Source organism: Genypterus blacodes, unplaced genomic scaffold, assembly GCF_046128005.1.
Source record: "Genypterus blacodes isolate CSIRO-AG114 ecotype Tasmania unplaced genomic scaffold, CSIRO-AGI_Gbla_v1 ptg000111l_1, whole genome shotgun sequence".
NCBI lineage: Eukaryota > Metazoa > Chordata > Actinopteri > Ophidiiformes > Ophidiidae > Genypterus > Genypterus blacodes.
Genome location: NW_027466915.1, coordinates 1,959,995 through 1,978,527, shown reverse-complemented (window position 1 = coordinate 1,978,527; position 18,533 = coordinate 1,959,995). Strand labels below are relative to the sequence as shown.

At 42.1% G+C, this 18,533-nt stretch overlaps 1 protein-coding gene and 19 non-coding genes across 20 annotated transcripts; 1 reads left to right on the top strand and 19 right to left on the bottom strand.

Moving 5' to 3' along the window:
• Nucleotides 1-478: 478 nt before the first annotated feature.
• Nucleotides 479-552, bottom strand: trnat-agu (transfer RNA threonine (anticodon AGU)). Its single transcript has one exon. It is a non-coding gene; the product is annotated as a tRNA-Thr (tRNA).
• Nucleotides 553-1,140: 588 nt separating this feature from the next.
• On the bottom strand, nt 1,141-1,214 carry trnat-ugu (transfer RNA threonine (anticodon UGU)). The gene has a single exon. It is a non-coding gene; the product is annotated as a tRNA-Thr (tRNA).
• A 238-nt stretch (nt 1,215-1,452) lies between these two features.
• trnat-agu (transfer RNA threonine (anticodon AGU)) lies at nt 1,453-1,526 on the bottom strand. Its single transcript has one exon. It is a non-coding gene; the product is annotated as a tRNA-Thr (tRNA).
• Nucleotides 1,527-2,391: 865 nt separating this feature from the next.
• trnat-agu (transfer RNA threonine (anticodon AGU)) lies at nt 2,392-2,465 on the bottom strand. Its single transcript has one exon. It is a non-coding gene; the product is annotated as a tRNA-Thr (tRNA).
• Nucleotides 2,466-3,053: 588 nt separating this feature from the next.
• trnat-ugu (transfer RNA threonine (anticodon UGU)) lies at nt 3,054-3,127 on the bottom strand. Its single transcript has one exon. It is a non-coding gene; the product is annotated as a tRNA-Thr (tRNA).
• Nucleotides 3,128-3,365: 238 nt separating this feature from the next.
• Nucleotides 3,366-3,439, bottom strand: trnat-agu (transfer RNA threonine (anticodon AGU)). The gene has a single exon. It is a non-coding gene; the product is annotated as a tRNA-Thr (tRNA).
• Nucleotides 3,440-4,305: 866 nt separating this feature from the next.
• On the bottom strand, nt 4,306-4,379 carry trnat-agu (transfer RNA threonine (anticodon AGU)). Its single transcript has one exon. It is a non-coding gene; the product is annotated as a tRNA-Thr (tRNA).
• A 588-nt stretch (nt 4,380-4,967) lies between these two features.
• On the bottom strand, nt 4,968-5,041 carry trnat-ugu (transfer RNA threonine (anticodon UGU)). The gene has a single exon. It is a non-coding gene; the product is annotated as a tRNA-Thr (tRNA).
• A 238-nt stretch (nt 5,042-5,279) lies between these two features.
• trnat-agu (transfer RNA threonine (anticodon AGU)) lies at nt 5,280-5,353 on the bottom strand. Its single transcript has one exon. It is a non-coding gene; the product is annotated as a tRNA-Thr (tRNA).
• An 866-nt stretch (nt 5,354-6,219) lies between these two features.
• Nucleotides 6,220-6,293, bottom strand: trnat-agu (transfer RNA threonine (anticodon AGU)). The gene has a single exon. It is a non-coding gene; the product is annotated as a tRNA-Thr (tRNA).
• Nucleotides 6,294-7,029: 736 nt separating this feature from the next.
• trnat-agu (transfer RNA threonine (anticodon AGU)) lies at nt 7,030-7,103 on the bottom strand. The gene has a single exon. It is a non-coding gene; the product is annotated as a tRNA-Thr (tRNA).
• Nucleotides 7,104-7,650: 547 nt separating this feature from the next.
• trnat-ugu (transfer RNA threonine (anticodon UGU)) lies at nt 7,651-7,724 on the bottom strand. Its single transcript has one exon. It is a non-coding gene; the product is annotated as a tRNA-Thr (tRNA).
• Nucleotides 7,725-7,962: 238 nt separating this feature from the next.
• trnat-agu (transfer RNA threonine (anticodon AGU)) lies at nt 7,963-8,036 on the bottom strand. The gene has a single exon. It is a non-coding gene; the product is annotated as a tRNA-Thr (tRNA).
• An 866-nt stretch (nt 8,037-8,902) lies between these two features.
• On the bottom strand, nt 8,903-8,976 carry trnat-agu (transfer RNA threonine (anticodon AGU)). The gene has a single exon. It is a non-coding gene; the product is annotated as a tRNA-Thr (tRNA).
• An 865-nt stretch (nt 8,977-9,841) lies between these two features.
• trnat-agu (transfer RNA threonine (anticodon AGU)) lies at nt 9,842-9,915 on the bottom strand. The gene has a single exon. It is a non-coding gene; the product is annotated as a tRNA-Thr (tRNA).
• A 588-nt stretch (nt 9,916-10,503) lies between these two features.
• On the bottom strand, nt 10,504-10,577 carry trnat-ugu (transfer RNA threonine (anticodon UGU)). Its single transcript has one exon. It is a non-coding gene; the product is annotated as a tRNA-Thr (tRNA).
• Nucleotides 10,578-10,815: 238 nt separating this feature from the next.
• On the bottom strand, nt 10,816-10,889 carry trnat-agu (transfer RNA threonine (anticodon AGU)). The gene has a single exon. It is a non-coding gene; the product is annotated as a tRNA-Thr (tRNA).
• A 587-nt stretch (nt 10,890-11,476) lies between these two features.
• trnat-agu (transfer RNA threonine (anticodon AGU)) lies at nt 11,477-11,550 on the bottom strand. Its single transcript has one exon. It is a non-coding gene; the product is annotated as a tRNA-Thr (tRNA).
• Nucleotides 11,551-12,137: 587 nt separating this feature from the next.
• trnat-agu (transfer RNA threonine (anticodon AGU)) lies at nt 12,138-12,211 on the bottom strand. Its single transcript has one exon. It is a non-coding gene; the product is annotated as a tRNA-Thr (tRNA).
• A 1,585-nt stretch (nt 12,212-13,796) lies between these two features.
• On the top strand, nt 13,797-17,731 carry LOC143009339 (aquaporin-11-like). Its single transcript, XM_076161435.1, has 3 exons — nt 13,797-14,492; nt 15,118-15,234; nt 16,236-17,731. Exons 1-3 carry the CDS (start codon nt 13,901-13,903, stop codon nt 16,337-16,339), a joined length of 813 nt encoding a protein of 270 aa, XP_076017550.1. The 5' UTR covers nt 13,797-13,900; the 3' UTR covers nt 16,340-17,731.
• The last annotated feature ends 802 nt before the right edge of the window (nt 17,732-18,533 follow it).

Sequence of the window (18,533 nt, the reverse complement as noted above, 5' to 3'; positions counted from 1 at the left end):
CATAAAACTCTGTGTCATGATAGCAGATTTCAAATCAGAAATGGAAGAGAATTGGATAATGGTCTTCATCGTTGAAACAGAGAGTTGCATCTGTGATGCAACAGAGCCAGCTACAAAGCCACCATTAAAAAATATCCTCCTACATTGTTAGAGGAGCTCTGCCACAGAAGTCACAATGATCTTACTTTCCAGATTAGAGTAGGCACTGCTGGGATTTGAACCGAGGAACAAAGCCACAGCACCTTACAAGCACTAAGAACTTACTGTGAAAATGGACAAAGGGTTTTCAGTTGTGACGTCTATTTCTTTTGCTATAGAATACTTCAGGTGGATTGGGAAGAGAGATGTTTTTTCAAGCAAATGCCCTAAAATACCCATGACAGTAAATGTGCGCAATGTTGATTTGAATCAAATAAAAGCTTTTACATAGCTAGAAAAGCACATCAGCAGAAGCGTTAACGAGCTCTCTTCTGCTTTTAGGCACTGCTGGGATTTGAACCCAGGATCTCCTGTTTACTAGACAGGCACTTTGACCAACTAAGCCACAGCACCTTACACATGCCCATATCTGACCATATCGCCCGTCACCAAGCAGTAGTCCACTATGTAGTCCTCTCTGAACCTGAGCACAGATTGAAAAGGTTTGAGGAAAATCATTCAATGGGGAATTGCACCTTTCCAACATGCAGCAATGTCTAAATGCTCTACATTTGGAGTACAAACACCCTGAACAGTGAAAGAAAACTATGCCTACAGTTACTGTACTCCTCACCATCAAGAGATGATAGATACTTGATGGGATTATGACATCAATCTATCGAGACACTTTATAGTTGGCTTGGCCAGCAACTTCAGGTAACTTGATGTAAAGACTCCTTGGTTCAACAAAGCCCTGCAGACTTTGTGAACTATTCTACACACAGTGGCGGCACTGGCATATCATAAAAATCTGTGTCATGGTAGCAGATTTCAAATCAGAAATGGAAGAGAATTGGATAATGGTCTTCATCGTTGAAACAGAGAGTTGCATCTGTGATGCAACAGAGCCAGCTACAAAGCCACCATTAAAAGATATCCTCCTACATTGTTAGAGGAGCTCTTCCACAGAAGACACAATGATCTTACTTTCCAGGTTTGAGAAGGCACTGCTGGGATTTGAACCCAGGATCTCCTGTTTACAAGACAGGCACTTTGACCAACTAAGCCACAGCGCCTTATAAGTACTAACAATTCACTGTGAAAATGGACAAAGGGTTTTCTGTTGTGAAGTCTATTTCTTCAGCTATACGATGCTACAGGTGGATTGGGAAAATAGATGTTTTTTCAAGATGCCCTGAAACACTGATGACAGTAAATGTGCACAAAGTCCAATTTGAGCATAATGAAAGCATTGTACATATTTAGAAAAGCACCCACCCAACGCAGTAGTACCCTGCCTTCTCAGAATAGAGTAAGCACTGCTGGGATTTGAACCCAGGATGTCCTGTTTACTAGACAGGCACTTTGACCAACTAAGCCACAGCACCTTACACATGCCCACATCTGACCATATCGCCCGTCACCAAGCAGTAGTCCACTATGTAGTCCTCTCTGAACCTGAGCACAGATTGAAAAGGTTTGAGGAAAATCATTCAATGGTCAATTGCACCTTTCCAACATGCAGCAATGTCTAAATGCTCTACATTTGGAGTACAAACACCCTGAACAGTGAAAGAAAACTATGCTCCAGTTCCTGTACTCCTCACCATCAAGAAATGATAGATACTTGATGGGATTATGACATCAATCTATCGAGACACTTTATAGTTGGCTTGGCCAGCAACTTCAGGTAACTTGATGTAAAGACTTCTTGGTTCAAAAAAGCCCTGCAGAGTTTGTGAACTATTCTACACAAAGTGGCATCACTGGCATATCATAAAACTCTGTGTCATGATAGCAGATTTCAAATCAGAAATGGAAGAGAATTGGATAATGGTCTTCATCGTTGAAACAGAGAGTTGCATCTGTGATGCAACAGAGCCAGCTACAAAGCCACCATTAAAAAATATCCTCCTACATTGTTAGAGGAGCTCTGCCACAGAAGTCACAATGATCTTACTTTCCAGATTAGAGTAGGCACTGCTGGGATTTGAACCGAGGAACAAAGCCACAGCACCTTACAAGCACTAAGAACTTACTGTGAAAATGGACAAAGGGTTTTCAGTTGTGACGTCTATTTCTTTTGCTATAGAATAATTCAGGTGGATTGGGAAGAGAGATGTTTTTTCAAGCAAATGCCCTAAAATACCCATGACAGTAAATGTGCGCAATGTTGATTTGAATCAAATAAAAGCTTTTACATAGCTAGAAAAGCACATCAGCAGAAGCGTTAACGAGCTCTCTTCTGCTTTTAGGCACTGCTGGGATTTGAACCCAGGATCTCCTGTTTACTAGACAGGCGCTTTGACCAACTAAGCCACAGCACCTTACACATGCCCATATCTGACCATATCGCCCGTCACCAAGCAGTAGTCCACTATGTAGTCCTCTCTGAACCTGAGCACAGATTGAAAAGGTTTGAGGAAAATCATTCAATGGTCAATTGCACCTTTCCAACATGCAGCAATGTCTAAATGCTCTACATTTGGAGTACAAACACCCTGAACAGTGAAAGAAAACTATGCCTACAGTTACTGTACTCCTCACCATCAAGAGATGATAGATACTTGATGGGATTATGACATCAATCTATCGAGACACTTTATAGTTGGCTTGGCCAGCAACTTCAGGTAACTTGATGTAAAGACTCCTTGGTTCAACAAAGCCCTGCAGACTTTGTGAACTATTCTACACACAGTGGCGGCACTGGCATATCATAAAAATCTGTGTCATGGTAGCAGATTTCAAATCAGAAATGGAAGAGAATTGGATAATGGCCTTCATCGTTGAAACAGAGAGTTGCATCTGTGGTGCAACAGAGCCAGCTACAAAGCCACCATTAAAAGATATCCTCCTACATTGTTAGAGGAGCTCTGCCACAGAAGACACAATGATCTTACTTTCCCGGTTTGGGAAGGCACTGCTGGGTTTTGAAGCCAGGATCTCCTGTTTACAAGACAGGCACTTTGACCAACTAAGCCACAGCGCCTTATAAGTACTAACAATTCACTGTGAAAATGGACAAAGGGTTTTCTGTTGTGAAGTCTATTTCTTCAGCTATACGATGCTTCAGGTGGATTGGGAAAATAGATGTTTTTTCAAGATGCCCTGAAACACTGATGACAGTAAATGTGCACAAAGTCCAATTTGAGCATAATGAAAGCATTGTACATATTTAGAAAAGCACCCACCCAACGCAGTAGTGCCCTGCTTTCTCAGAATAGAGTAAGCACTGCTGGGATTTGAACCCAGGATCTCCTGTTTACTAGACAGGCACTTTGACCAACTAAGCCACAGCACCTTACACATGCCCACATCTGACCATATCCCCCTTCACCAAGCAGTAGTCCACTATGTAGTCCTCTCTGAACCTGAGCACAGATTGAAAAGGTTTGAGGAAAATCATTCAATGGTCAATTGCACCTTTCCAACATTCAGCAATGTCTGAAAACTCTACATTTGGAGTACAAACACCCTGAACAGTGAAAGAAAACTATGCCTACAGTTCCTGTACTTCTCACCATCAAGAGATGATGGATACTTGATTGGCTTATGACATCGATCTATCGAGACACTTTATAGTTGGCTTGGCCAGCAACTTCAGGTAACTTGATGTAAAGACTCCTTGGTTCAACAAAGCCCTGCAGACTTTGTGAACTATTCTACACACAGTGGCGGCACTGGCATATCATAAAAATCTGTGTCATGGTAGCAGATTTCAAATCAGAAATGGAAGAGAATTGGATAATGGCCTTCATCGTTGAAACAGAGAGGTGCATCTGTGGTGCAACAGAGCCAGCTACAAAGCCACCATTAAAAGATATCCTCCTACATTGTTAGAGGAGCTCTGCCACAGAAGACACAATGATCTTACTTTCCTGATTAGAGTAGGCACTGCTGGGATTTGAACCGAGGAACAAAGCCACAGCACCTTACAAGCACTTAGAACTTACTGTGAAAATGGACAAAGGGTTTTCAGTTGTGACGTCTATTTCTTTTGCTATAGAATACTTCAGGTGGATTGGGAAGAGAGATGTTTTTTCAAGCAAATGCCCTAAAATACCCATGACAGTAAATGTGCGCAATGTTGATTTGAATCAAATAAAAGCTTTTACATAGCTAGAAAAGCACATCAGCAGAAGCGTTAACGAGCTCTCTTCTGCTTTTAGGCACTGCTGGGATTTGAACCCAGGATCTCCTGTTTACTAGACAGGCACTTTGACCAACTAAGCCACAGCACCTTACACATGCCCACATCTGACCATATCGCCCGTCACCAAGCAGTAGTCCACTATGTAGTCCTCTCTGAACCTGAGCACAGATTGAAAAGGTTTGAGGAAAATCATTCAATGGGGAATTGCACCTTTCCAACATGCAGCAATGTCTAAATGCTCTACATTTGGAGTACAAACACCCTGAACAGTGAAAGAAAACTATGCCTACAGTTACTGTACTCCTCACCATCAAGAGATGATAGATACTTGATGGGATTATGACATCAATCTATCGAGACACTTTATAGTTGGCTTGGCCAGCAACTTCAGGTAACTTGATGTAAAGACTCCTTGGTTCAACAAAGCCCTGCAGACTTTGTGAACTATTCTACACACAGTGGCGGCACTGGCATATCATAAAAATCTGTGTCATGGTAGCAGATTTCAAATCAGAAATGGAAGAGAATTGGATAATGGCCTTCATCGTTGAAACAGAGAGGTGCATCTGTGGTGCAACAGAGCCAGCTACAAAGCCACCATTAAAAGATATCCTCCTACATTGTTAGAGGAGCTCTGCCACAGAAGACACAATGATCTTACTTTCCAGGTTTGAGAAGGCACTGCTGGGATTTGAACCCAGGATCTCCTGTTTACAAGACAGGCACTTTGACCAACTAAGCCACAGCGCCTTATAAGTACTAACAATTCACTGTGAAAATGGACAAAGAGTTTTCTGTTGTGAAGTCTATTTCTTCAGCTATACGATGCTACAGGTGGATTGGGAAAATAGATGTTTTTTCAAGATGCCCTGAAACACTGATGACAGTAAATGTGCACAAAGTCCAATTTGAGCATAATGAAAGCATTGTACATATTTAGAAAAGCACCCACCCAACGCAGTAGTGCCCTGCCTTCTCAGAATAGAGTAAGCACTGCTGGGATTTGAACCCAGGATCTCCTGTTTACTAGACAGGCACTTGGACCAACTAGGCCACAGCACCTTACACATGCCCACATCTGACCATATCCCCCTTCACCAAGCAGTAGTCCACTATGTAGTCCTCTCTGAACCTGAGCACAGATTGAAAAGGTTTGAGGAAAATCATTCAATGGTCAATTGCACCTTTCCAACATTCAGCAATGTCTAAATGCTCTACATTTGGAGTACAAACACCCTGAACAGTGAAAGAAAACTATGTCTACAGTTCCTGTACTTCTCACCATCAAGAGATGATGGATACTTGATTGGCTTATGACATCGATCTATCGAGACACTTTATAGTTGGCTTGGCCAGCAACTTCAGATAACTTGATGTAAAGACTTCTTGGTTCAAAAAAGCCCTGCAGAGTTTGTGAACTATTCTACACTCAGTGGCATCACTGGCATATCATAAAAATCTGTGTCATGATAGCAGATTTCAAATCAGAAATTGAAGAGAATTGGATAATGGCCTTCATTGTTGAAACAGAGAGTTGCATCTCTGATGCAAAAGAGCCAGCTACAAAGCCACCATTAAAAGATATCCTCCTACATTGTTAGAGGAGCTCTGCCACAGAAGACACAATGATCTTACTTTCCTGATTAGAGTAGGCACTGCTGGGATTTGAACCGAGGAACAAAGCCACAGCACCTTACAAGCACTAAGAACTTACTGTGAAAATGGACAAAGGGTTTTCAGTTGTGACGTCTATTTCTTCTGCTATAAAATACTTCAGGTGGATTGGGAAGAGAGATGTTTTTTCAAGCAGATGCCCTAAAGTACTCATGACAGTAAATGTGCGCAATGTTGATTTGAATCAAATAAAAGCTTTTACATAGCTAGAAGAGCACATCAGCAGAAGCAGTGATGAGCTCTCTTCTGCTTTAAGGCACTGCTGGGATTTGAACCCAGGATCTCCTGTTTACTAGACAGGCACTTTGACCAACTAAGCCACAGCACCTTACACATGCCCACATCTGACCATATCGCCCGTCACCAAGCAGTAGTCCACTATGTAGTCCTCTCTGAACCTGAGCACAGATTGAAAAGGTTTGAGGAAAATCATTCAATGGGGAATTGCACCTTTCCAACATGCAGCAATGTCTAAATGCTCTACATTTGGAGTACAAACACCCTGAACAGTGAAAGAAAACTATGCCTACAGTTACTGTACTCCTCACCATCAAGAGATGATAGATACTTGATGGGATTATGACATCAATCTATCGAGACACTTTATAGTTGGCTTGGCCAGCAACTTCAGGTAACTTGATGTAAAGACTCCTTGGTTCAACAAAGCCCTGCAGACTTTGTGAACTATTCTACACACAGTGGCGGCACTGGCATATCATAAAAATCTGTGTCATGGTAGCAGATTTCAAATCAGAAATGGAAGAGAATTGGATAATGGTCTTCATCGTTGAAACAGAGAGTTGCATCTGTGGTGCAACAGAGCCAGCTACAAAGCCACCATTAAAAGATATCCTCCTACATTGTTAGAGGAGCTATGCTCCTCTAACAACGCTATTGCTATAGAATACTTCAGGTGGATTGGGAAGAGAGATGTTTTTTCAAGCAAATGCCCTAAAATACCCATGACAGTAAATGTGCGCAATGTTGATTTGAATCAAATAAAAGCTTTTACATAGCTAGAAGAGCACATCAGCAGAAGCAGTGATGAGCTCTCTTCTGCTTTTAGGCACTGCTGGGATTTGAACCCAGGATCTCCTGTTTACTAGACAGGCGCTTTGACCAACTAAGCCACAGCACCTTACACATGCCCACATCTGACCATATCGCCCGTCACCAAGCAGTAGTCCACTATGTAGTCCTCTCTGAACCTGAGCACAGATTGAAAAGGTTTGAGGAAAATCATTCAATGGGGAATTGCACCTTTCCAACATGCAGCAATGTCTAAATGCTCTACATTTGGAGTACAAACACCCTGAACAGTGAAAGAAAACTATGCCTACAGTTACTGTACTCCTCACCATCAAGAGATGATAGATACTTGATGGGATTATGACATCAATCTATCGAGACACTTTATAGTTGGCTTGGCCAGCAACTTCAGGTAACTTGATGTAAAGACTCCTTGGTTCAACAAAGCCCTGCAGACTTTGTGAACTATTCTACACACAGTGGCGGCACTGGCATATCATAAAAATCTGTGTCATGGTAGCAGATTTCAAATCAGAAATGGAAGAGAATTGGATAATGGCCTTCATCGTTGAAACAGAGAGTTGCATCTGTGGTGCAACAGAGCCAGCTACAAAGCCACCATTAAATGATATCCTCCTTACTTTCCAGGTTTGAGAAGGCACTGCTGGGATTTGAACCCAGGATCTCCTGTTTACAAGACAGGCACTTTGACCAACTAAGCCACAGCGCCTTATAAGTACTAACAATTCACTGTGAAAATGGACAAAGGGTTTTCTGTTGTGAAGTCTATTTCTTCAGCTATACGATGCTACAGGTGGATTGGGAAAATAGATGTTTTTTCAAGATGCCCTGAAACACTGATGACAGTAAATGTGCACAAAGTCCAATTTGAGCATAATGAAAGCATTGTACATATTTAGAAAAGCACCCACCCAACGCAGTAGTGCCCTGCCTTCTCAGAATAGAGTAGGCACTGCTGGGATTTGAACCCAGGATCTCCTGTTTACTAGACAGGCACTTTGACCAACTAAGCCACAGCACCTTACACATGCCCACATCTGACCATATCCCCCTTCACCAAGCAGTAGTCCACTATGTAGTCCTCTCTGAACCTGAGCACAGATTGAAAAGGTTTGAGGAAAATCATTCAATGGTCAATTGCACCTTTCCAACATTCAGCAATGTCTGAAAACTCTACATTTGGAGTACAAACACCCTGAACAGTGAAAGAAAACTATGTCTACAGTTCCTGTACTTCTCACCATCAAGAGATGATGGATACTTGATTGGCTTATGACATCGATCTATCGAGACACTTTATAGTTGGCTTGGCCAGCAACTTCAGGTAACTTGATGTAAAGACTTCTTGGTTCAAAAAAGCCCTGCAGAGTTTGTGAACTATTCTACACTCAGTGGCATCACTGGCATATCATAAAAATCTGTGTCATGATAGCAGATTTCAAATCAGAAATTGAAGAGAATTGGATAATGGCCTTCATTGTTGAAACAGAGAGTTGCATCTCTGATGCAAAAGAGCCAGCTACAAAGCCACCATTAAAAAATATCCTCCTACATTGTTAGAGGAGCTCTGCCACAGAAGACACAATGATCTTACTTTCCTGATTAGAGTAGGCACTGCTGGGATTTGAACCGAGGAACAAAGCCACAGCACCTTACAAGCACTTAGAACTTACTGTGAAAATGGACAAAGGGTTTTCAGTTGTGACGTCTATTTCTTCTGCTATAAAATACTTCAGGTGGATTGGGAAGAGAGATGTTTTTTCAAGCAGATGCCATAAAGTACTCATGACAGTAAATGTGCGCAATGTTGATTTGAATCGAATAAAAGCTTTTACATAGCTAGAAGAGCACATCAGCAGAAGCAGTGATGAGCTCTCTTCTGCTTTTAGGCACTGCTGGGATTTGAACCCAGGATCTCCTGTTTACTAGACAGGCACTTTGACCAACTAAGCCACAGCACCTTACACATGCCCACATCTGACCATATCGCCCATCACCAAGCAGTAGTCCACTATGTAGTCCTCTCTGAACCTGAGCACAGATTGAAAAGGTTTGAGGAAAATCATTCAATGGGGAATTGCACCTTTCCAACATGCAGCAATGTCTAAATGCTCTACATTTGGAGTACAAACACCCTGAACAGTGAAAGAAAACTATGCTCCAGTTCCTGTACTCCTCACCATCAAGAGATGATAGATACTTGATGGGATTATGACATCAATCTATCGAGACACTTTATAGTTGGCTTGGCCAGCAACTTCAGGTAACTTGATGTAAAGACTTCTTGGTTCAAAAAAGCCCTGCAGACTTTGTGAACTATTCTACACAAAGTGGCATCACTGGCATATCATAAAACTCTGTGTCATGATAGCAGATTTCAAATCAGAAATGGAAGAGAATTGGATAATGGTCTTCATCGTTGAAACAGAGAGTTGCATCTCTGATGCAAAAGAGCCAGCTACAAAGCCACCATTAAAAAATATCCTCCTAAATTGTTAGAGGAGCTCTGCCACAGAAGTCACAATGATCTTACTTTCCAGATTAGAGTAGGCACTGCTGGGATTTGAACCGAGGAACAAAGCCACAGCACCTTACAAGCACTAAGAACTTACTGTGAAAATGGACAAAGGGTTTTCAGTTGTGACGTCTATTTCTTTTGCTATAGAATACTTCAGTTGGATTGGGAAGAGAGATGGTTTTTCAAGCAAATGCCCTAAAATACCCATGACAGTAAATGTGCGCAATGTTGATTTGAATCAAATAAAAGCTTTTACATAGCTAGAAAAGCACATCAGCAGAAGCGTTGACGAGTTCTCTTCTGCTTTTAGGCAGTGCTGGGATTTGAACCCAGGATCTCCTGTTTACTAGACAGGCGCTTTGACCAACTAAGCCACAGCACCTTACACATGCCCACATCTGACCATATCGCCCGTCACCAAGCAGTAGTCCACTATGTAGTCCTCTCTGAACCTGAGCACAGATTGAAAAGGTTTGAGGAAAATCATTCAATGGGGAATTGCACCTTTCCAACATGCAGCAATGTCTAAATGCTCTACATTTGGAGTACAAACACCCTGAACAGTGAAAGAAAACTATGCCTACAGTTACTGTACTCCTCACCATCAAGAGATGATAGATACTTGATGGGATTATGACATCAATCTATCGAGACACTTTATAGTTGGCTTGGCCAGCAACTTCAGGTAACTTGATGTAAAGACTCCTTGGTTCAACAAAGCCCTGCAGACTTTGTGAACTATTCTACACACAGTGGCGGCACTGGCATATCATAAAAATCTGTGTCATGGTAGCAGATTTCAAATCAGAAATGGAAGAGAATTGGATAATGGTCTTCATTGTTGAAACAGAGAGTTGCATCTGTGATGCAACAGAGCCAGCTACAAAGCCACCATTAAAAGATATCCTCCTACATTGTTAGAGGAGCTCTGCCACAGAAGACACAATGATCTTACTTTCCAGGTTTGAGAAGGCACTGCTGGGATTTGAACCCAGGATCTCCTGTTTACAAGACAGGCACTTTGACCAACTAAGCCACAGCGCCTTATAAGTACTAACAATTCACTGTGAAAATGGACAAAGGGTTTTCTGTTGTGAAGTCTATTTCTTCAGCTATACGATGCTACAGGTGGATTGGGAAAATAGATGTTTTTTCAAGATGCCCTGAAACACTGATGACAGTAAATGTGCACAAAGTCCAATTTGAGCATAATGAAAGCATTGTACATATTTAGAAAAGCACCCACCCAACGCAGTAGTGCCCTCCCTTCTCAGAATAGAGTAAGCACTGCTGGGATTTGAACCCAGGATCTCCTGTTCACTAGACAGGCACTTTGACCAACTAAGCCACAGCACCTTACACATGCCAACATCTGACCATATCCCCCTTCACCAAGCAGTAGTCCACTATGTAGTCCTCTCTGAACCTGAGCACAGATTGAAAAGGTTTGAGGAAAATCATTCAATGGGGAATTGCACCTTTCCAACATGCAGCAATGGCTGAAAACTCTACATTTGGAATACAAACACCCTGAACAGTGAAAGAAAACTATGCTCCAGTTCCTGTACTCCTCACCATCAAGAGATGATAGATACTTGATGGGCTTATGACATCAATCTATCGAGACACTTTATAGTTGGCTTGGCCAGCAACTACAGGTAACTTGATGTAAAGACTTCTTGGTTCAAAAAAGCCCTGCAGAGTTTGTGAACTATTCTACACAAAGTGGCATCACTGGCATATCATAAAACTCTGTGTCATGATAGCAGATTTCAAATCAGAAATGGAAGAGAATTGGATAATGGTCTTCATCGTTGAAACAGAGAGTTGCATCTGTGATGCAACAGAGTCAGCTACAAAGCCACCATTAAAAAATATCCTCCTAAATTGTTAGAGGAGCTCTGCCACAGAAGTCACAATGATCTTCCTTTCCAGATTAGAGTAGGCACTGCTGGGATTTGAACCCAGGATCTCCTGTTTACTAGACAGGCGCTTTGACCAACTAAGCCACAGCACCTTACACATGCCCACATCTGACCATAACCCCCTTTACCAAGCAGTAGTCCACTATGTAGTCCTCTCTGAACCTGAGCACAGATTGAAAAGGTTTGAGGAAAATCATTCAATGGGGAATTGCACCTTTCCAACATGCAGCAATGGCTGAAAACTCTACATTTGGAATACAAACACCCTGAACAGTGAAAGAAAACTATGCTCCAGTTCCTGTACTCCTCACCATCAAGAGATGATAGATACTTGATGGGCTTATGACATCAATCTATCGAGACACTTTATAGTTGGCTTGGCCAGCAACTACAGGTAACTTGATGTAAAGACTTCTTGGTTCAAAAAAGCCCTGCAGAGTTTGTGAACTATTCTACACAAAGTGGCATCACTGGCATATCATAAAACTCTGTGTCATGATAGCAGATTTCAAATCAGAAATGGAAGAGAATTGGATAATGGTCTTCATCGTTGAAACAGATAGTTGCATCTGTGATGCAACAGAGCCAGCTACAAAGCCACCATAAAAAAATATCCTCCTACATTGTTAGAGGAGCTCTGCCACAGAAGACACAATGATCTCACTTTCCAGATTAGAGTAGGCACTGCTGGGATTTGAACCCAGGATCTCCTGTTTACTAGACAGGCGCTTTGACCAACTAAGCCACAGCACCTTACACATGCCCAAATCTGACCATAACCCACTTCACCAAGCAGTAGTCCACTATGTAGTCCTCTCTGAACCGGAGCACAGATTGAAAAGGTTTGAGGAAAATCAGTCAATTGTCAATTGCACCTTTCCAACATGCAGCAATGTCTGAGAACTCTACATTAGTAGTACAAACACCCTGAACAGTGTTGGAAAACTACTCCTACAGTTCCTGTACTCCTCACCATCAACAGATGATAGATACTTGTTGGGCTTATGACATCAATCTATTGAGACACTCTATAGATGGCTTGGCCAGCAACTTCAGACAACTTTATGTCAATGTTCAAAAAAAGCCCTGCAGACTTTGTGAACTATTCTACACAAAGTGGCAGCACACAAATCAGCAGTTTCATGATAGCAGATGGCAAATCAAAAGTTGGAGAGAATTAGTTAATGGCCTTCATCATTAAATCAGAGAGTTGGAACTGTGAGGCAACAGTGCCAGCTACATAGCCAACCTTTTTTTAAATCCTCCTACACTGTTAGAGGAGCACTCCAACAGAAGACACAATGATCTCAAATTTCCATATTGTGACAACGGACAACATGTATTGCACATAATGCTCCAAGTGGATTGGGTTAAGACATGTTTTGTGTTAAGCCACATCGCCTTTTTCTTTTGCAACTTTTGGCCATTTTATCATACGTGTTTCAGAAAGAATAGAGTGTTTAGTTTAATGTTGAGAAGATTCATCAGTCATCAGTGTGATTACAATAAATTACAACATATGAGGCCTTTATAGTACCTTATGTGTAGCAGCTACTAGCTACTTGATCATTGTAAGCCTTTTTATTGTGCTTAATCTAAACCAAATCATAGTGGGAGGTAATAGTTGTTATGATTACATCACATATATCAATGATTCTGGAGTAATCTCTGTACATTCTATATATTATAGGCCAAAAAATATCATCTTCAAAATATGTGTCTACACTGCTTAAGGTGATGTGGCCAGTAGAAGGTGCTGTTTGTTATGGTTGGATTGCTTGTAGCCTGCAGCTAATGTCACACACACAAAGATAAGGTACTTATTTGGCTCTTAATTGTCTGCAAGCAGTTGGTGTCTGCATTTTGACTTATTTGTTATTGTTGTACTATATACTGTGTTTGTTTGATTGTGGTTGCTGAAGGTTTCATTTATTTTAATTTCTGACATACATCCCACATACATTTCAATGAATCTTAATTAGGCGCCTGTTGAACCAACATAAATGGTTGCTGCTAGTTCAATCGGTTTAATGCCCTATTAATCAAATAATGTGCTGTTTTAGTGTTTCCTTACTTGAGGAACATATACAAAACTATAACTCAACTAGAACCTTCATGCCATTCTGTCCTCTCCTATTTGCTCATATAACCACAGTTCCCACAGTAAGTGTAATTGTTTTCTCGCAACATTACGACTTTTTTCTCGAAACGTCTTATTTTGTCGTGACGTTACCCCAAAGCTATGCATTTTCTTTGCGCTTTTGTGTGGAGGGACCCGTCGTCTTACTTCCGGGTGTAACCTTGTGCGCCTGACGCAACTCTAGCAGAGTCGAGTGAATGGACCGTGATGCAGGGAGGAGGGACGTCAGGCATGCGGAGTTTACTCTAAAGTTACTGTGCAGAGAAGTAGACATGGAGTCGACGGTGTGAACAATCGGAGACATGACAGACTTGTGGATTTCTGTTGCGGTGTTGGGAGCCGCGGTGCTTCTCAGTGAAGTAACCCGCCAGGCAGCAGCACGTAGTCTCCCCGGAGCTTATTGGATTTATGTGCTGGAAGCGGCGTCCACTTTCCAGCTCTGCTACTGCTCGCATGAACTCAAACTTCTCGGTGAAACGGGCCGACCGGAGCTCCCGGTGAGCCTGACTCTCACTTATATCATGTCGGTTATACATTTAACAACTTTCCGCGGAGCGTCGTGCAACCCTAGCGGGGCTTTGGAGGGCGTCTGCCGCGGGAAGAGCAGCGCCAGACGCGCCGCCGTCATTGTCGCCTGCCACTTCGGAGCGGCGGTCGCGGCGCAGTTTGCCGCAGCCGCCGTGTGGTCGCTGGGCTTGTCTGACCTGCACCTCAGGCACCAGAGGTTCGGCTACCGATGCTTCGACCCCCTCGGAGGGACGGTGATGGAGTCAGCTGCCGTGGAACTGGCCTGCACGTTCACAGTCCAGGCTGCCGTTATGCACGTCCACAACCTGGACGACAAACTCAAGGTCCACGCCATCGCTGCTGTAATCACCGCTTTAGTTTACGCAGGTGCGTTGATGGACCAGCCGACATTTTGACAAGTCTAACACACGCGTAACCAATTAAAAACAGCTGCATTTTATTTAGTCACGTACATATCTAAACAAAGGTCTGCTTTTGCTTCAATTGCAACTCGAAATGTCCAAAGGGGGGTCGATCAAGGAAAAGGGGGACGAGGGTAAAGTTCTGAAACTGGGAAATTGTTCACTTCTGTCAACAAAAGATTACTGGTACACTTAGTACAAGTGCAGCAAATACACACACACATACAAGGGCCAAACAATGTTTCATCATGTTTCACCACAAACATACCTAAAGAAGGTTGTACACTCTTTGTGATCTAGTTATGAATGACTGACTGAATAATTATGGATGCAAATTTGAGCATATAGTCGAATTATGAAGGGGTGCTTACAAGGAATATGGATGGTTTGTAACAATCAATAATGTAAACCTTCATCAGCTGTAGACTAGGTGCAGAAAAGGCAGGATAGAATAAAGAACAAGTGTCATATCATTGGTTTTATCAGCCATGCTGCCTTCACTATCCAACCACTGACTCTTAGTTTTGGGTTTCACTACAGCCGCTGATGTTTCATGTTTGACCTTGGGCTACTTCTCTTTCCTGGTGCAGGTGGAAGTATATCCGGGGCTGTTTTTAACCCAGTCCTGGCATTCTCCATCCAGTTCCCTTGCAGCGGCCATACCTACCTGGAGTACTGCTTTGTCTACTGGCTGTCCCCAGCCTTAGGTAAGGAGCAGGACATGGACGTAAACAGTCCAAGCAACCTGTCAAAACTGTAAAACCTGTGTGTATATATATATATACACAAACACACACACACACACACACACACACACACACACACACATCTGTGTCTCCATAAACAGGAACATAAAGATAAATAGATGGAGTAAATAGAGAATATTTACTCAACAAATATTGATGCACGTTAAAAAAACCCATTTCCTGTGAGGTGTCTTAACCAAACAGGTTGAAGCTTGTGTTGGACGTTAATGTAATGTATCGCGTCGTCCTGCTCTTTATGTTGATGTCATGCAAATCGGTTCCAAGTTCAGTGCATTTTTGTAGTCGTCTGAAGCGGGACCAAATCAACCAGCTGCGGGATTGAGCAGTTTGTTTGCAGTGAGAATGCAACCGGCAACTGCAACTGCATACGCCATGGGAGAATTTGCTCACGATGCCTTATCTAACCAAGCTTACCTGAGGAGAAACGGTTTGTGAACATGTCATCGTATGTCTTGATCAGAGTGCAAATGATTCTATGGAGGAGTCTTGAGTCCTCTGATAAGATGGATCAATATTGTTTTGGAATCGTAGCCCTCGTGCTCGCTCAAAATTAATTTATTTGTCGATATACCTAATAGTGGTCAATCAAAGGGACAACAGCAAGTAAAGCAATTACGCACACACGCTACCAATGCTCCATTTGCTCGGATTCCAGGTAAAGGATCAATTCTGACCAATCACCAACCAGTAAACCATCGTGTGGCCTTTGTGTAGAAGTGTTGGGCTGCTGATAAATGTTAATGTGTGAACGCAAATCCAGCCAAGGATTCACAATTGTCAGTAAACAATATTCCCTAAATCGGTACGAAACAAACAAACTACAGGTCTGAATGTAGCCTAAGTCGTTGTAGCTTCCAGGCGGTTTTCGCTGCCTGTCCTCCTTTCCGCCTCTTAACCCTCACGGCACAGCGTTTGACTCGTCTCTGTTTATGCGTTTGCAGGGATGCTGAGTTGCATACTGCTGTTTGAGAAAATCATCCCCTTCCTTTCTGGAAAGAACACAATGGTCCTGGATGCTCCTGTGATCCAGAAGAAGATACAGTAGCAGCGAGGCGTTAACGGGCCACATCTCCTCTCTATTCCCCGGTGATTCTTTCATTGAAACGTTTAACAAAATGGTGAAATGGGGTTTTGGTTTTTTTTCTCTCGACATGAATAACAACCATTTTCAGATTCAGTTCCGTGACCTAAAAGCAACGTCGGCTCGTTCACACTTCCAATTCCTCAAAATAAAATGTGAATTTGGTCCAATGCAAGTAGGAATACGCTGACACAAAAAGCTGCAGGAAGTAAATGGATCTTGATGATTTGCTACTGAAAATGGCTGTAAATCTGTAAACAATGGACTTGAAACGCACTATTCAAATACGTTATGTGGATAATGAAGTTGATGACGAGACTTGCCTTTATGATTGGCATCGACAAGCTTTCTTGTCATGTGTAAGCTGCCTGCTTTAGCCCATTCTTCATCCTTCCTCTGTAGACAATCAGTCATTCCATTTACACTCCATTTCTGAGGTCATTTTGTTTTTCCCAGTCAGTGTTTGATTTCCAGAGCCACCGTTTACGTCAAGTCTCAACTCTCGGGACTTGATCTAAGGATGAGCAGAGCTGTGAAAGTTTGATCCCAACGTGAGCCAGACATCCTCCACATGTCCTTTATACTGTATGTCTTCCTTCTGTCACTACTTAGATTTGTTGATACATTAACTCAGGACTTTCTTTTTTTAATGTTTGAGAATAACAGGTGTAACTATGCATAAGCTAATGAATTCACCTGCATTTGCTTTGATTAGAAGCCTGTTAAAAAGCACAAAACAGACAGAAATCTTTTGAATCTATGGAGTCTTACTGTACCTGTGTCAGTGTTAAGTGTGCATAACTCACTCATTTCTGGTTATTAGAGCCAGTGCTTCTGTTTCAAATGTGTCAGATTGGTGGTTTGTTGCGCTGTGGCCTCTAATGTTGCTTTGGTGAGTTTATATTCAGGAGACTTTGGACATGATGCTAATGCTGATTGAGCCCCTGCATTCAATTATTTTCCAAAACTTCAACCAAATCAACCTCAATTGGATCCATGTTTGTGTATATATATTAAATGCTGACTAATGTGATGAACCGCGTTGTCCAAAATGAGTTGTTTTGATGCAATGAGTGTCTTTGCCAACAGAGGCGTTTCACTTGTCAAACCTATGCACTAACTATGAAACAAGCACATCATTCTATACAACAGCAATACCTGCTGATGATGATGATGATGAAATCCTCTTCATGACTATTCTGTAAAGTCAGACCTCAGCGTTGTTGGCTCGACCTTGTTTGTTATGGAATTAATGAATGCAACAGACATAACTGCCTTTATTTTTAGAACATATTGCATCATTTGTAATTTAAACTGGGAATAAATGAATAAACTGCACATTTTGGTTCACAGTTACATTTCTTAAATTATGTTCCCATTCAGGGAGTCTTTTGTTTTGTTTTTTAAAAAGAGCAAGATACTGTGCTGTGCCATCAGCGATGCAAAAAACTGAATGTCCCTCTGCTTACAGAGAAGTGAGTCAGCCAATAAACAACTGCCACCAAAGGACATAGCTGCAAGTTTAGGACGTTGAGACTTTAAACACAGCATCCCAGAGCTGCTGAAGCTTGGAGGCACACAACAAACAAATGACCAAGGATGTACATAGCTGCAGGCAGATCTTCAGGGGCCAAGCACTGTCAACTCCATGTTTATTAGTTTTTTTTCATTGTTATTTTCTTTGTACAACACCAGAGGCCTGTACTACAAAGTAAAATGAAAGAGTTAGTGAATGAGAGTGTAACTGGAGACTGAGCGCAGCTGCGTTTATCTGTAGGCATTCACTTTTCTGTAAGTGAAGTTTGTAATTAGTAATCCTCCAGAAGAGGATGGCCTCAAATGGCCTCTACAGGAGCTCGAGAGTTGGTTATAAAGTCCTGTCATCAGCAGATAAGATCAATCTGAACCTCCCTCTCCTCCCACTAAACGCCTTAAAAAGTCGGCGATGACCTTCACGATAGAGGCTCTGCTGCTGAGGCAAACAGCACGACCTGGACCTGTGCCAAAACAATCTGATCATCGGATTGGGTCATTAATACTGACAGATGCAAGAGGAGATCAATTTAACACCAAACCTTTTTTTCAAAACTTTAAAGAGATACTCCCACTTCACCTTATTGGAAGTACCACCATGCAGGATTTACAACCATGTCAATTA